The following is a 14,717-nucleotide window of genomic DNA, read 5'->3' as shown; positions in this document are numbered from 1 at the left end:
CACGGCGCAGTAGAGAGCGTCCGGCTGACGCCACATACCTACGTCCGTTCTCAACCCGTTACCGCTCGCCAACAGCAGCGTGCAAGCCGGCGGCGTACGCAAACACGGCGAGTGTGCATCGGCCCACACTCCACCGGTGCCGCTGAGCAGCGAATGGCCGCGGCTTGTGCCGCAGCCAGCCCTCGCTGTGGACTCGCCGGTTTCTAAACTCTGCGGCTCCCCCCCCCCCGCACGCCCAGCCCCGGACAGTGCCGGGGTCTGTGTCTACGAACTGCGCAGGTCGAGCCGGCCGCGGTGCATGGACCGCCGTCACACGGCTACGACCGAGCCGGCCGGCCGAGCGGTGCGCGGCGCCGCCGGTGGGCAGTGAGCCAGTCACCACCCTGGTCCATGAGGAAAACAACAACCAGAGCCGGGGCCTTCCTTTTATTTTCCTCAATGCATTGCTCACTGGCGTAGCCCGACAAGGTACGAGGAACACGGCCAGAGTCCGCGGCGCTCCAACATTGGCAGGAGAGCAGCTCGAGGCGCTACCGTCTCGCCGCGCTCAGTGCACGGTGCATGGCTCAGAACGGGGTCAGTGTGCGGCTGGCAGCTGGGTCGCTGCCGTGGGTCGTCGGACATGAGGCGCCCGGCAACAATCAACCGCTCCTCACATGTCAGCACAGTAACGCGCGTCGCACCGCGGCACGACTATCCGCCGCTCACGTTCTGCGTAACGGCATACACAAGTAACAACCAAACGGCAGCACAACATCGTACGCGATAAAATAATAACACACCGGAGACGAATTATGTTACAACAAACACTGACAATTAGCGACGCGCGGCTGCCGACACTGGCGGCAGGCGAGGCGGCATTAAACTGAGAGGCGCGGCCCGTCACAGCCTGGGGAGGGGTGGCCGGCCGAGGTCACAGCAGGTCACAGCAGGTCACAGCTCCGACCTGGCGGCACAGCAGTCAGCACAGCGGTCAGGTCAGTGGGCGACCAGCGCTCAGCAGGGCACATACGGCGCAAAAACCGCCACGCCACCAGTCTGGAATGCAAGGGCATGAATCGCCAACACTTTCAGCAACAATGATAAAAGTGGCATTATTCCATCGCGCGGTCGGCACCGTCCCCCCCCCCCGCAGACTGCTCCGCTCCCCCTCCCTACCCGCTCCCCCAACCCAGGAGGTAGGTCCCACCGCCGCCCCGCGGGTCACGCTAGACACCAGCCAACAATAATCCCTTTGTGGATAAGATCATGATGCTTTATGCTTTATGCATTGCGCAATAATCTCTTTGCACAAGATCTATTCCAGTGTACTTTTATATCATCAAATGATATAAAAAATACGCTATTTGTGACATGAAGTAAATGAAGAAATATTCATGATATTTAACTGGCTCCAGAATAGACGAAGAAGTCCACTTTTTTTAGTTTATCACTTTTCGATTCTAGAAAACAAAAAAAGGAAGTTTTATGTTTATGTCACGGGCGACTGCGCGCGCCCGGTGTCGGATGCCTGGCGCCGCCCATGGCGCCTGCCGGCTGGGAACGGCTGCGGGGCGCTCCCAGGTTCCCAGTCGGCAATGACGTGGCCCCGGGGGCGGGGTCAGGGACCGCTTGAGGCAAATGTCCCCCCCCCCTCAGCGGCTCCAAAATCGGCATATTTTTGCGGTTTTAAGAGAATAAAAAGGAAAACAATGTTTTTAACCACTGGCCAGACAGTGACCCATGGTCAGACAGTGGCCCCTGGTCAGACAGTGGCCCCTGGTCAGACAGTGACCCCTGGTCAGACAGTGGCCCCTGGTCAGACAGTGGCCCCTGGTCAGACAGTGACCCCTGGTCAGACAGTGGCCCCTGGTCAGACAGTGACCCCTGGTCAGACAGTGGCCCCTAGCCAGTGACCAAAGACCACGCCTACGGCGCCAGCGGTGGGCGTGGACTGTCTCGGTGGAACCACGTAACTGGATCAGATCGATCTTGGGCGGTGGTCTGGAGGGGGGGGGGAGAGGACGACACTCCCCTACACTCAGCAGGGGAAGTGACGCCGCGGAGCATGCAACATACACCATGAAACAAGTGGAGGGCCCGCTGCACGGTGCACCCCGCAGCGGCCGTTGATAACGAGGGGGGGGGGGGGTGGGAGGGGGAGGGCAAGTCAGCGGAAAGGAACGAGCATGGCGTGCAAGCGTCGGCGAACTGGAGAGGCCAGCGGACACTGCTAGTGCTACCCAACCCCAGCTTAGTGGGCACATACTGCACCAAGCCTAAGCTCGCGCTTTTTTGGTTTCTGCGGGATTTCCGTTCTGTTACTGCCAGCCTGGCGTACTGTGGAATGGAATCCCCCCAAAAACCGACGATCGTAAATATATTCCTGGTTACATGCAGCAATTTCAAAACCATTATTTGTTGATTATTATTTGTTGAACAAAACACACGTTATACAACAGGAATATTTTCACATATTGATCACCTAGCCATCACTTTTCACTATTCTTTAAACAAAAAGTAAAACCATCCACGCGGAGGCCGCTCGTAACAAAAGAAAAAAAAACACGCAAGAACCGAAAAACTCAATAACTGGAATCCCGCAGAAACCGAAAAAAACGCGGCAAGTGTAGGCTGAGCTTAAGGGACTCATTTTTGCCCCTTATTGTCTCCCTGATGTGCTCTGTTCCGCAGATGGCCGTAATTGGCCATGAACTGCGCTCTGCACACTGCGTGGTAGGCATTCTTTGTTCGACAAATCCGATAACCAGTAAAACGCCTTTTGGGCGACCAACGGAGCGAGCGAGAGGATGGGCCTTGCACGTGCGAAATTGCGAGGGGGTACCTCCAACTAACTTGTGCACTGCACCCTACTAACCGGTCTTTAGCGATGTGCCAAATTTCAGCGCAATCGGCCTAGCCGTTCTCGAGATCTGGAAGCGGCACACTGCACGTGCGCACGTGCAAGCGGGGTCCAAACTGACTTTTGCACGGCACCCTACTAACTGGTCCCTAACCGTGTACCAAATTTGAGCGCAATCGGCCCAGCCGTTCTCGAGATCTGGGAGCGCCCCCTGCACGTGCGCACGTGCTGTAGCACCCCAACCTTAACACATGCAGATGAATTTTCTGATGGAGACCTAACTGTGTACCGAGTTTCAATTCAATCGGCCCAACCGTTGTGCCGTTATTGAGGTTGCAATTTTGGGGGTTCTTAAAAAATGTCGAACTTTACCACGCGCCACGTGCGGTGGTTGGCAAGAACGCATGGTGGCCATCACACCACAGAACTTTTACGTCCAGATGACATTCAGTAAAGAAGACCGCTTGTCAATCGGATGTCCCGTTCCTAAGATATTAGCTTTTAAAGAGCGTCCCCACGGCCGGCCGGCCGGCCGGCCGGCCGCTCATACTCAGGATTTTCCCTTAATTCAGTATGAGACTCCGCTCGCTTCGCTCGCTCCGTAATAACTCAACGACTATGTTATCAGTCGGTCGGGGCTCATTAAACATAGATGCGCCATGATCCACTCCTTCGATTGGGTGTATCACTGAACAGAGTATACGCCTAGTGTGGCAGCAAAATGCAAAAGTTTGTTTTGGGGGCAAATATAAACTTTTGTGTTTTGTTGCCTAACTGGATGGAAAAGCTACACAATGAGAAGTTCAATCTAAGGTGCGGAGCCTCGCGCGTCTTGCTGTTACGATTTCCGAGTGACAGATAGCTTCGAGTCTTCGAGTTATTCTCGGATTTGTCGAAAAAAGAATACCTTCCACGCAGTCTGCAGAGGGCTATACATACATCAGTGCATCATAAGACTCTGCTCTTTTGTCCCGTATTACGTACACTATTGACAGCCGGCGGGTGACGTGTCCCGGGATACAGTGTCAGTACTAGTGATGTTAGTTACAGAAAATCAGGATGCCGATATCAAACCAAATACCAACAAAAAACGTGGGAAAATACCTAAACCAAATGAACTGGGAATATGCGGGGAAAACCAACTTTTTACCAAATTCTTAACCCTCGCTGGCACAGGCCATTTTGCGTCCTTCGACGGCACGGGGGGGGGGGGTTAGGGGTACGACCCCCCTCGCGTTTGGCCCCTGATCGAACTAGAGCTTCGCGGAAAAAGAGCGTGTTGCCCGTCACGAGAGGAAGCCGATGATACCCAATTCTAAGGTCCTAGGTCATCGTTTGACATTCCACGTCAGCTCAATGACCCAAAAGTCGGGAAAATCAGAACCTGTTTGAAAGTCGTAAAGTATGACTGCTATGGGTTTTTTATTTTTCGGGGTGCTGATCACTTATATCGTGTTAGTTTTGATCACAGATGATGTCTTTAAGCATTTTGGCCAGGTCGGGTCAGGTCAGGTCAGGTCAACCAGTAGGGGTAGTGACGGGTATTCGTAGTACGTGTCAACCGCCTCTGATAGCTTCATATCATGTAAGAAAGGCACCAAAACCACTTCGTAAATGTTTAACTGGTTGCTAAGTTCGAAATCAGCTAAAAAAAAACTAGCCTAGAAACATGTAAAACTCGAAAAAGTGGGCCGAGGTCACCAAAAGTCAATGACCTGACCTGACCTTCAGGTGACCTTAACATCCACTCTAATGCATGGAAGTAGCATCATATTACATGTTCGAACGTTTGAAACCACGAAAAGCTTGTAAACGCGCGGCTAGTGCGAGCCGACATACGCCGAATCGCGATTCCGGCCAAACATGGTCTCGGAAAGTAGGTCAAAGGTCAAAGGTCATTTGGGTCAGGGTCATGAAATTTTCAGGGTAGGTGTAAAATTGATCAATGCGAGGGTACGGAATGTTTCTCGCGATCAGCCGCTTTTTACGCAAGTTATTCGCAAAAAAAAAAACTTAGGAGGGTTGCATCAACCCTGCGAGGGTTATCCTCTTATCCATTAGTGAGGATTCATAATGCCAAAAAAAAAATACCAAAAGCATTAGAATTGAAATACCAAATACCAATTTGGTATCGGTTTGGTATCGGTATAACAAAAAGTTGGTATCCGATTGCCATCTCTAGTCAGTACCCTACCGACCCCCTGCCCTGCCCACGGTCACCTGCCCGGCCACTGTTTCTTGCGGTCGGTGAGGGGCACGTAGACGACGCCCAGCAGCCGGGAGCGAGTGACGGTGCCGTCGGCAGCCTTATCCACCTGCTCCATGTACTGGGTGTCGCCCTGGGCGCCCACCGGTATCAGCAGCCGGCCGCCGGGCTTCAGCTGCGCCACCAGCTGCCGGCAGTCGGCGCCGACCACGGTCACACGCCGGCGGCCGGCGACCGGCCCAGCAGGCTCCAACAGACGAGACAGGGCCCGACCGTACACAAAGGAACCACCAAACGAGAATACCGCACAACAGGTGGCACGCTCCCCGGCATGACAAATGGCAACGACGAAAACCTATTCCATAAAAAATTCGGCTTATTTTCACCGGCACAAACTTCACCTCAAATAGAGCAAGATGTTTACGTGAGGTCCTAAAACCGCTCGCCAGTTGGACAGCCGCTGCTACTGAGCGGACGAGTCTGTAATGTACACACGGACCATACAGCACGGTCTGCCTGCACTGACCTGCTCGGGCAGCACGGGCGCCGCGGCGCCCACGTGGATGGCGTCGTAGGGCGCGCGCTGCGGGTAGCCGAGCCGGCCGTCGCCGGCCACCAGCTGCACGCGGCCCGAGCTGAGCAGCTGCGGCTGGTCCTTGTCGATGTTGCGGCGCGCCTGCTGGACCAGCTCCTCGATGTGCTCCACACCGACTGCCACTCCGTTCTCGCCCACCTGGCGGCAAAGGCGGCCCGCTCCGACACCGGCGCCCCGACACCGGCAGTGCGACAGCCGGGGCCGAACCAAGGCGCGCCACCATCCAAATGGACAGAGAACAACAAACAACTAAAATAAATAACAAAAACCGCTCTGATCCCTTCCAGCACCTACCCCGATTCTCTTCCAAGGTATCAGTCCATTTCGGAGTCACATATTTGAGTAACAAACGTTATTATCGTTAAAAAGTCGTACGACTCTGACCACACGTACCATCAGGGCCATACAGGCGGTCAGGTAGCCACTTCCCGAGCCGATATCGAGTACAGAGGCACCCGGCTGTAGTCGAGACGACAGATTCTCCAGGGCATACGCATGCTGCAAAACATCCGCGAGAATCAGACAGCTGCGAGGGGACACACAGCAGAACGACGGCACCCCTGCAGAGACATCTCTCACATGAGACTGAGAAACTCAGTACCAACGACAGCGGCTACTCGCAGAAACACAGCTGTTCTAACGATGCTCGTACTGACACAGCTGTGTGAGGCCGACCCGAGCTCGCCACGCCGCGGCTCGTCGGTCCGCGTCGCTCACCATGTGTGGCGCCGATATGGTGACGCCATAGCCGATCGACTGGGGACGGTCGCTGTACGGGTTGTGCGCGCAGTAGTTGCCGCGGTCCACCTGGCGCATGATGCGCTCCACACGGTCCGTTTCAATGACGCCGTTCCCTGCGCACATGGCCAAGTGTCACTGAACACGTGGCCATGTCACTAACTTAACTCGACACAACCATCACTATCCAGTCAAGCTTTGGTAGTGACAGCTGTATCTATGTGTTCATTTCGGTTTTATAATATTTCCTTTCCAACCGTATTCCACGACCACATGGTACACTTTTTTGTTTACTATTTACTCTCGTTTACGATTTGTGACGCTCATTCATATCAATTAGAGCGTGTGAGCAGCTATCCATCGGGACGCGATGCCGCCGCGGACAGGCGCCCTGCTCTGTCCCGGGGAGGCGGTGCGCTGCAGCCGCGGCCACCAGGGTAGCCCCCCTGTCCCGGGACCCGGGGAGGGTCGCGCTCGCTGTGGCGGTGCCCACCTCGCAGCAGACGGACCATGTCCGCGTTGTCGGTGCCGTGCGAGCGCCAGGCCATGTGCAGTCGCTGACAGGACGAGACGGACGTCAGGAGGGTCAGGGCCACCTGCACCCGCCGCCACACCATCCGACCAACTGGGGGCCGGGCGGGACACATGACAGCTCAGCACCAGCACACTGACTGACAGCGCCAGACCCGTTCATCGCCGCTGTGAACTACACCTGAACAGTCCAGGAGTCATTAAACCGTGCCGTGCTGGTGGTCTCAGTTTTTCGTGTCGTGCTGGAGGGGAGGGGCATTTTCACGCCCTCCCCCCCCCCCGTTTAACTCGGCTCCTGGACCACGTAGCGACACGAGGTAAGCGGTATTTGAAAAAGAGCGTCACAAATAAAGACGGAAATACTTCGGTCATTTTTAGGTCAGGTCAAAGGTCAGGTCACCAGAGTCACCAAAGGTCAAATTTTGTCTATTTCAACAGTTTTCGAAACACCCGACAGCGACGCATAACTCGGGAACCAATAGAGCTATATCGCCCCGGAAAGGGCATTCGATAGCTCTTTCAAAGGGCTTTCTGAGTGTTGTCCGTAGATTTCACCTAAGCTGAACGGTTTAGCCTCCACATGGCAAAAAGTGTTAAAATAGCCGTTTTTTACAAAAAGTTTTTTTTTTTAATTAACTTTTGACTCAAGAGAACCACGATATTACTTTTGCCGGCATCGTATTCCTCTCGTTGAGACGTGTCGAATAAACTATAAGTTGACCTTGAATTTGAAAGGTCATTTTGAAAACTTGACATAAAGGTCATGACCTGACCGGAAAGGGTCATGTTGCATATAAGTCGATCCGTATCGTCAAGATAAGCACTTCGGACGTGTTATCACCGCTCTAGCACGTCTTTATCAAAAGTAATAGTAACAAAAAACCGCTAGTGACCTTTCATAGCCAGAGATGACCTCAGGAACAGGGGCACACAGAGGGGTCACGGGTGCAATTTTCCGATTCAGTGTGTCATGTTTACATAAAAAACGATGTTTGAGAGTTTTTAGAACGACGTTCGTCCAAAAGAGGCGCATTTCATTTTTTTCCGTTAACTTATAACGGAGAGGTCGCAAAATCGACCTGACCTTAGGTCACAAATACGTGAAAACGCCCCCCAACAGGTCACAACAGAGCGTGAAAACAGAGCGTGAGAGCGTTGTCCCAGGGAATGGGGGCACGGTTCGCCAGACCTCACATTTCCCCCTATGTCCTCACATTTCCCCCTTCGGTGCAGAAATGTGAGGACAAAACTCAATACTATCCTTTGGCCTCACGTTTTCAGATCGACAAAAGTCCTAAAAAGTCATGTGTATAATTTTCTCGTTTAATTCATGAAACGTCTTGCCTCTGCCATCAAATGAAGTAAATTTCACTTGTGGATGGGCTCAGTTTCGCATTCTGTCATATTGGCGGTCGCCGTCCGGCACCAGTTCTCGAGTACAAGGTGTCCCGAAATTGATGCGCGGTTGGTGCCGCATGTTATGCTGTCCCTTCCGACTTCCGAGTGCTGAACAAACGCAATTTTTTCCGGCTCTGGCACCACTGACACCTTGCTGGTCACACGATCACGTGAACCAAGCGGCTAACCCGACCTCGGCCGGCAGTGGGCGCGAGAGGCCACTCTTGTCCAGACAGGCAACGTGGAGAAACTGCATATCACCAAAAGTGAAAAGGCACAAACTACCGATCCGCTACCGCGCGGTGGGGGATGATCAAGGACGGTGTGACACAGGTCCAGCCCAGGATGCCAGATAACTGGGCGTCAACTCTGCAACGATTAAACGCTGGATGGCCCGCAGACGATCAGCAGAGACTTTCAAGAACGCCCCCCCCCCCCTCTCGTATCTCCGAAACTACTGGACGGATCCACAAAATTCAAACGGCGTTCGAAAGCCCAGTCAAATTTGTCGAGGAAAATCCAATTTCATTGACCTCTGGGTCACCGATGACGTCACAGGTCAGGTCAAAGATAAAATGTTTTGACGGTCACGGGTCTTCTAGGGGATGCGCTATAACATCGAATAAAACGCATTTTATCGAAAATCAGCGATAGGGCGTCAGTTGCCTAGTGCATATGTTGCTATAAAAGGTCACTGATAACACCAGGTCAGGTCACAGGTCCGGTCACCAAGGGTCAGCACATGAACCCAATTTTACTAGGGCTGTGTGATGCATGTTTTATGGCCAATTTTTCATTTCAAACTCAATGATGTTGATTATAAGACTATCAGGAACGGTTTAGGTCACTTCCTGGTGGAGGTCAGGTCAATGTCAGGTCAAAAAAGGTCAAATTTCAAAGTTGATATTTTTGCATAAAATGGGTATGGATTCGAAGCAGCTCGTCACGGCGAGTCTAATGGTGGTCTTGGTTTTGCGCTACGTGGTCCAGAATTGCTAAAAATTGAGTTTGAAAATTTGACGTGATCAATTTTGAACAGTTTTATCGCTATAACTTGGCCAAAAAGAGAGGTATCGAGCTAAAATTTGGTATGTAAATAGAAGTCGGTAAGGGCTATCACATATATTCAGTTTTTCGAAAGTCGATTTTTTTTTTGACTTTTTTTGGCAATCATATTAAAAAAATGGGGGGTCACAATAAAAAAATAAAATTTCGAGATAGTCATTTTGTAGCCCTGGTAATTCTACACCTTTTATGTCTGAGACGTTTTTCTGTATCTTCAACGCTATAGGCCTGACAGCTCTTTCCGCGAAAACCTTGTTTTGGGTTGAAAACGGCAGAACATGACGTCAGTCTGACGTCATTTGCGGTCAACTTACCATAGCCTTTGGAAAAAATTGGTCACAATGTGTAAAATTGATGCCCTGGAGGGTACTGAAAGTTTGGTGACGATCGGCGCAGCGGTTCTGAAGATATATCGGAAAGTCTGGAGCGGGGCAAAAAATAGCCCTCCTCCCCGCCCCCCCCCCCCCCCCCACCAGGGCGCGGGTTAAAGAGCACCATTCAACATACAGGGTGCGCAAAAAGTTCTGGCCCTCTTACAGTAAGCGCTCCTGCGCGTGCTGCGGTTGCTTTTCGGGAAGCCAATAGCCGCACGCAATATCTTCAATGATCCTGCTACACAGCCAGATGTCGAACAAAGCAGACCATTAACGGCCAGTCATGGAGGCAGGCTAAACGTCACATTGTCGTTGGATACCCGCGCGCGGCGCGGCCGAATCGGGCATGACTGTTGAGCAGGTTGCGATGAAATTTGGAGCACCCTGCGAACAATTACGCGTATCAAAGCAAAATACCAATAGGGGAGATCCTAGAATATGCCCCCAGGTCAGACCGGTCACGTCCAGTCAAAACTCTGAGAATGTCACTGCCGTGTCTCAGGCCATCCAGGACAGCCCACGGCTCGGGCGGCAAAAAGTGCCCAACCGTCTTCATTAACGCCAATTAGAAGATAAATGGGACGATGTATGAGCATCTGCTTGACAGTGACGTCATCGTATGTATCCTGAAGACGTATCCAAAAGTCGATTTCGTTTTCCAGCAGGATACTACACCCGGAAACAACGCAAGTTCCATCCAGCACAAGCAAACGGAGGAGCTCGGGGAGAAGCCCATTGTTGGCTTAATGACATACGAGTATTGCCCCCTCAGTCACCCGACCTGAACCCCTTGACTAAAGCATCTAAAGCGTTTTGCGGGTTGAGGTCCAGGGAGTGTCCCATCCAAATTTGGAGGCCCTGAAGGCACACATCGTGAAGATGTGGGAGACGAAGGACCCCACCTACATCATCAAGACATGCAAGTCTTTCCGCCTACGTGTGGAGAAGGTCATTGCCGATAAGGGGGTTATATCGCGCATGAGGTGAGTGAACGTATCTGGTTTGATAATGCAAACCAATATTTGGTGTTAGCGTTGAAAATATTCACTCCGATTGCATTCGTTTATCGAAGTACAGAAATGGGCCAGAACTTTTTGCGCACCCTGTAAGCGCTGACGAGAAAACTGATTGAGATGCATGGCCAATCATCCAAATCGACACTCCACCAGTATTTGAAAACTACCTTGAGGCTAAAGTTGCTCAGCATCAGGATGCAGACCTGGCTTACTGGGTCCAGAAGTGCAGGCAGCTGGATTTCGCCAAGACCCACATAACTGGACCATTCAGGACTGGAGATGCGTCCTTTTCAGTGACGAGGTGCCCTCTGTGCTCGCTAAGTCCCTAACTGCCAGAACGATCGAAATGTGGGCCAACAGCAGATCTGAGGAGTCTGCTGTCGAGACGGTGAAACATCTGCTGAAGAATCTCATTTGGATCATGATGGGCTCTCTGAGCTTCACGAGGCGCCGCGGGGACAGACCGTGACTGCTGATTACTATGTCAGCTCAGCGAGGTGCTGAAGAAGACTGTTGCCACAAAAAATGCGGAAGAAAAGGGTAAATGGTCCAAAAACCAGAGTCAAACCTTTGTCGGACATGTCCAAGGCCATTTTTCCAGCAAGAAATGGCTCTAACTTATCACGCCAGGAAGACCCAAGACTGGTGCCAAGCGAGGATCCCAGGCCTCTGGGAGAAGGGGACATGGTTTGGCAACAGTCTGGACCTGTACCCGATCCAAATTATCTGGTCGATGGTCAGAAAAGAGCTCAGCAAGCTTCCACCGGCTAGCTCAGAGAAGAGACTGTTTCAGAAGTTATAAACGGCATGGCGTAGTTTTAAAGGAGAAACTCTTGACAACCTGAAACGTGACAAGCTTTCCGTGACCTGTGATGACCTGATGGCTGACTCTGACCTGAAAATCAAAGTACAAGTCTGGTACCCTGAGGGTATCTAAAACATCTGTTCCCGAGTGTGTAAACAAAAAATGAGCCTGATCTGACTTGTAAGCCGGCGGCCAGATCCCAAAATGTGAACAAGCCAAACAGATAATTATTACTTTGACCTGACCTGAGACCTCATCGTGATCGGTGACCTCGAGGACAATGAAATAAGGTTACTTTAGACAGTTTTCCAGGTCTATCAGACTCCGCTTGAATTTTGACAATCGGCCAAGTAGTTTCGGAGTTAGGAGGGGGGGCCGGGGGGCTATGAAGAGCCCCCCCATTAGGGCGCGTTATACGCAGACCTCAGTGGGGTGAGGGTTAACACTCGGTGCCATTGCACAGACATGATTTGGGTGCCAGCTGCCACAAGTGACGTCATCAATGTATGCTCATTTTTGAAGACACGATTCCCAGGCATTTACTGAGCATAATTTACAATGGAATACTTTTGCAGTAAGAAATTCTTGGCTAGACACTGAAGCTGCCAAGACTCAGATGAGAGATTGGATAATGGACTTGGAGCCAAAGGCCTTTTGAAAAAAAACTTAAGATGCTTCTTTGATTTGGGTAAAAATAATGGGACTTTGCCGGGAACCTTTCTGATCTCATATAGAGTTCACACGGTATATGTCAAGTTTAGGTCCTAACTACAATTGTGGCGCTTTTGATACGTATATGAAACAGCAAAAATTTTAGGTTTTAGGTTAGGTTAGGTTGTAGGTTTGTAGGTTTTAGGTTGTAGGTAGGTAGGTTTGTAGGTTAGGTTAGGTTAGGGTAGGTTTGTAGGTTGTAGGTTGGTAGGTTATAGGTAAGTAGGTAAGGTTAGGTCAGGTTTGATTGTTTTTTTCTTTTATTTGCGAGACATATGAGTATCATTTTTGGATTCAGGATGTCAAATAATGTATAAATATGAAAAATTTATCAATGAAATCTTCTTAGGACTTAAACTTGACATTTACCGTTCACACATGCCTATACCTAAGGTTTTGGTTGTAGCACATGCCAGCATCAGAAAGGAAAACAATTAGGCAAGTATTGACTTCCACTAAGGACAAAGCAGATGTGTCAGTGTGGACTCAAGACTGGTTAGCTTACTTAAAGTGACCATCCCACCTTAACCTTAGTTTTAAGTTGAGATAACCAAATTGCCAATTGGGGTCCCTGGCACTTACCAGTTTGGGCACTCACAACATTGAGAAACATTGAGCTTTGATTCTGAGATACTTAATTTCAAACTTGCAGTTTCAGATTCGAAGGGGCTAATGCATTTGAATGCCCTCTTAGAATTTGCGACGTCAGTGCAGATCTAACAATTTCTAAATCCTATATTAATAAAACCATCAGTAAATCATGGTGATATATACTGCTTTGAGCTCAACATCTGCTGAACTTTTAAGATGCCAAATTATTTCTTCCAAATGACGTCGTAAGAACAGAGCGAGCAGAGGTAAAAAAAGTAAGCAAAAGTAAGTAATATCTTGAAAACCAGTGAATATTTTTCAGTGAGAGCTGGAAGATACTCATTAAGTTAATTTTAATCTGTTTAAGCCACGGGAACTGGTAAGGAAATGGTATTCATATACACTGTGGGTAAGACAACTAATATTGCAGATGCGACGTATGTGGCGTGAGGGGACAGCACGCACGGAGAGCATCCTTATTTGAACTTTATCTTTCTTAGGCCAAGAGAAATGCGAAAAATGATAACTCCCGCGAATATTCATTCAAATACAGCACTTACATGAAAATTCAAACCTCGGTTGGCCGGCGATAGTTAAAATAAAAAGGCTGCACTACCACTCCAACCCCTCCAACCCTCCTCACCATGACGTGCGTGAAGACAGCGACGTATTCAGCGACGGATTCAGCGTCACATTCAGAATTCGCTGAAAACAGGATATGAGGTCAAGTAGGACACGCTGGTTCCAAAAATGGACATAAAACACATTTCAAAATCATCTTCAGGGTATAATTTGAGGTCAAAGGACGGGGTACCGGAAAACGTTCCGAAAATTATAGGCGCAAGAGAGGACCAAAAATGGACAATGTCCGTGAACTTAGCGACGTATAGGTACAGGCAAGGCTATATAAACCGGTACAGGTCTCGCGGGTTTTAAGGGTAGGTTTTGCCTTTGCGGCTATATCTTTTTCGTCTTCAGCTTTGTAGGCTTAAAGATGTGACCGATTTATTCGTATAGCTCCCTACCATGATCATGGAAAAAAGTTTGATCGTATGCCGGCTAGTTTCGGAGAAATTTACAGAAAACCTCAAAATCTGCCGTTTGGGGCATTCTGGCCGCGGCTTCCCTGCAGTCGCCTATGACTACAGTGGTGCCACCCAACGAGTAGGACGCTGAAACATAGAGGCATGAATGAATCCAGCGCGTGGTGAACGGTGGATAGAGACGGGACTCGGCAGAGGCTATCACTGCGGCCCGCCGCGCAGGGCGTCCTTGGACAGCGGCCGAGCCCTCGGGCGGTGAGGCCAGAGGTCACGAGCACGGCGCTATTTGGCGCACATGAAGGGGAGGCGCTCGCCTCAGCCTTGTAACTCAGCCGGTGTGGTGGGGGGGGGGGGACGGCAGGCGGGAGGGGCTAGAACAAACGGGATGGTGGTTTAGGTTTAAAATAGATTGGAAATGTCGTGTCATGGTCAACTTAAATTATATTTTACCTAATAAACATTTATTAACATTACGAAATTATGTTTAGGCCAGAATGGGCATTCGGCGTGTCAGGTCTCATTAACCCGGCGGCCGCTGGGCCTCCGCGCCACCCGCCGGCCGCTGGGGGGGGGGGGGGCAACAGTTGCCCTTTTTTACTTCTGCGACGAATCGTCGCAACATGAAGAGATAGAGGAGAGCAACTTTGCACACATCTTCCTGAATGCCTAGCCGAGGTTGTGTTCCAATTTGTTGTCAATCCCATGTGAAATGACACGCCAAGCTTTGCCAAGTTTCACGTTCGTAGCTCATCAGGTTTCGGAGACATTCCACAAAACGTAAAGGAGTTAGCAACTTTATGCC

General features: G+C 50.7%; 1 protein-coding gene across 7 annotated transcripts; it reads right to left on the bottom strand.

Annotated features, from left to right (window-relative positions):
- Window positions 1–411: 411 nt before the first annotated feature.
- LOC122372465 (protein-L-isoaspartate(D-aspartate) O-methyltransferase-like) lies at window positions 412–13,617 on the bottom strand. Of its 7 annotated transcripts, none has more exons than XM_043349688.1 (7): window positions 13,516–13,617; window positions 6,875–7,006; window positions 6,361–6,497; window positions 6,037–6,141; window positions 5,575–5,781; window positions 5,067–5,235; window positions 412–946 (listed from the first exon to the last, which is right to left on the bottom strand). In XM_043349688.1, exons 2-7 carry the CDS (start codon window positions 6,996–6,998, stop codon window positions 924–926), a joined length of 765 nt encoding a protein of 254 aa, XP_043205623.1. In that variant the 5' UTR covers window positions 6,999–7,006; window positions 13,516–13,617; the 3' UTR covers window positions 412–923. The 7 variants fall into 7 exon arrangements, with proteins under 7 accessions (XP_043205623.1, XP_043205646.1, XP_043205638.1 ...); XM_043349711.1 differs by having other exon boundaries at window positions 5,063–5,235; window positions 13,516–13,579; XM_043349703.1 differs by having other exon boundaries at window positions 5,063–5,235; window positions 13,433–13,560.
- Between the last annotated feature and the right edge of the window lie 1,100 nt (window positions 13,618–14,717).

The sequence above is a fragment of the Amphibalanus amphitrite genome, unplaced genomic scaffold, assembly GCF_019059575.1.
Source record: "Amphibalanus amphitrite isolate SeventyFive unplaced genomic scaffold, NRLGWU_Aamphi_draft 000037F_arrow, whole genome shotgun sequence".
Taxonomy (NCBI): domain Eukaryota; kingdom Metazoa; phylum Arthropoda; class Thecostraca; order Balanomorpha; family Balanidae; genus Amphibalanus; species Amphibalanus amphitrite.
Note: the sequence above shows the minus strand (reverse complement) of the source record. Positions and strands in the feature narration are given on the sequence as shown.

Excerpts from the sequence above, each read along its gene's own strand:
- LOC122372465 (XM_043349680.1), bottom strand. The coding sequence starts at position 12,894 with ATGTTTCTCAATGTTGTGAGTGCCCAAACTG. Across the intron at positions 7,007-12,863 it reads TGTTGTGAGTGCCCAAACTG|TTGGTCGGATGGTGTGGCGG; the intron begins GTAAGTGCCAGG and ends CCCGGCCCCCAG. Across the intron at positions 6,142-6,360 it reads CCATATCGGCGCCACACATG|CATGCGTATGCCCTGGAGAA; the intron begins GTGAGCGACGCG and ends GATGTTTTGCAG.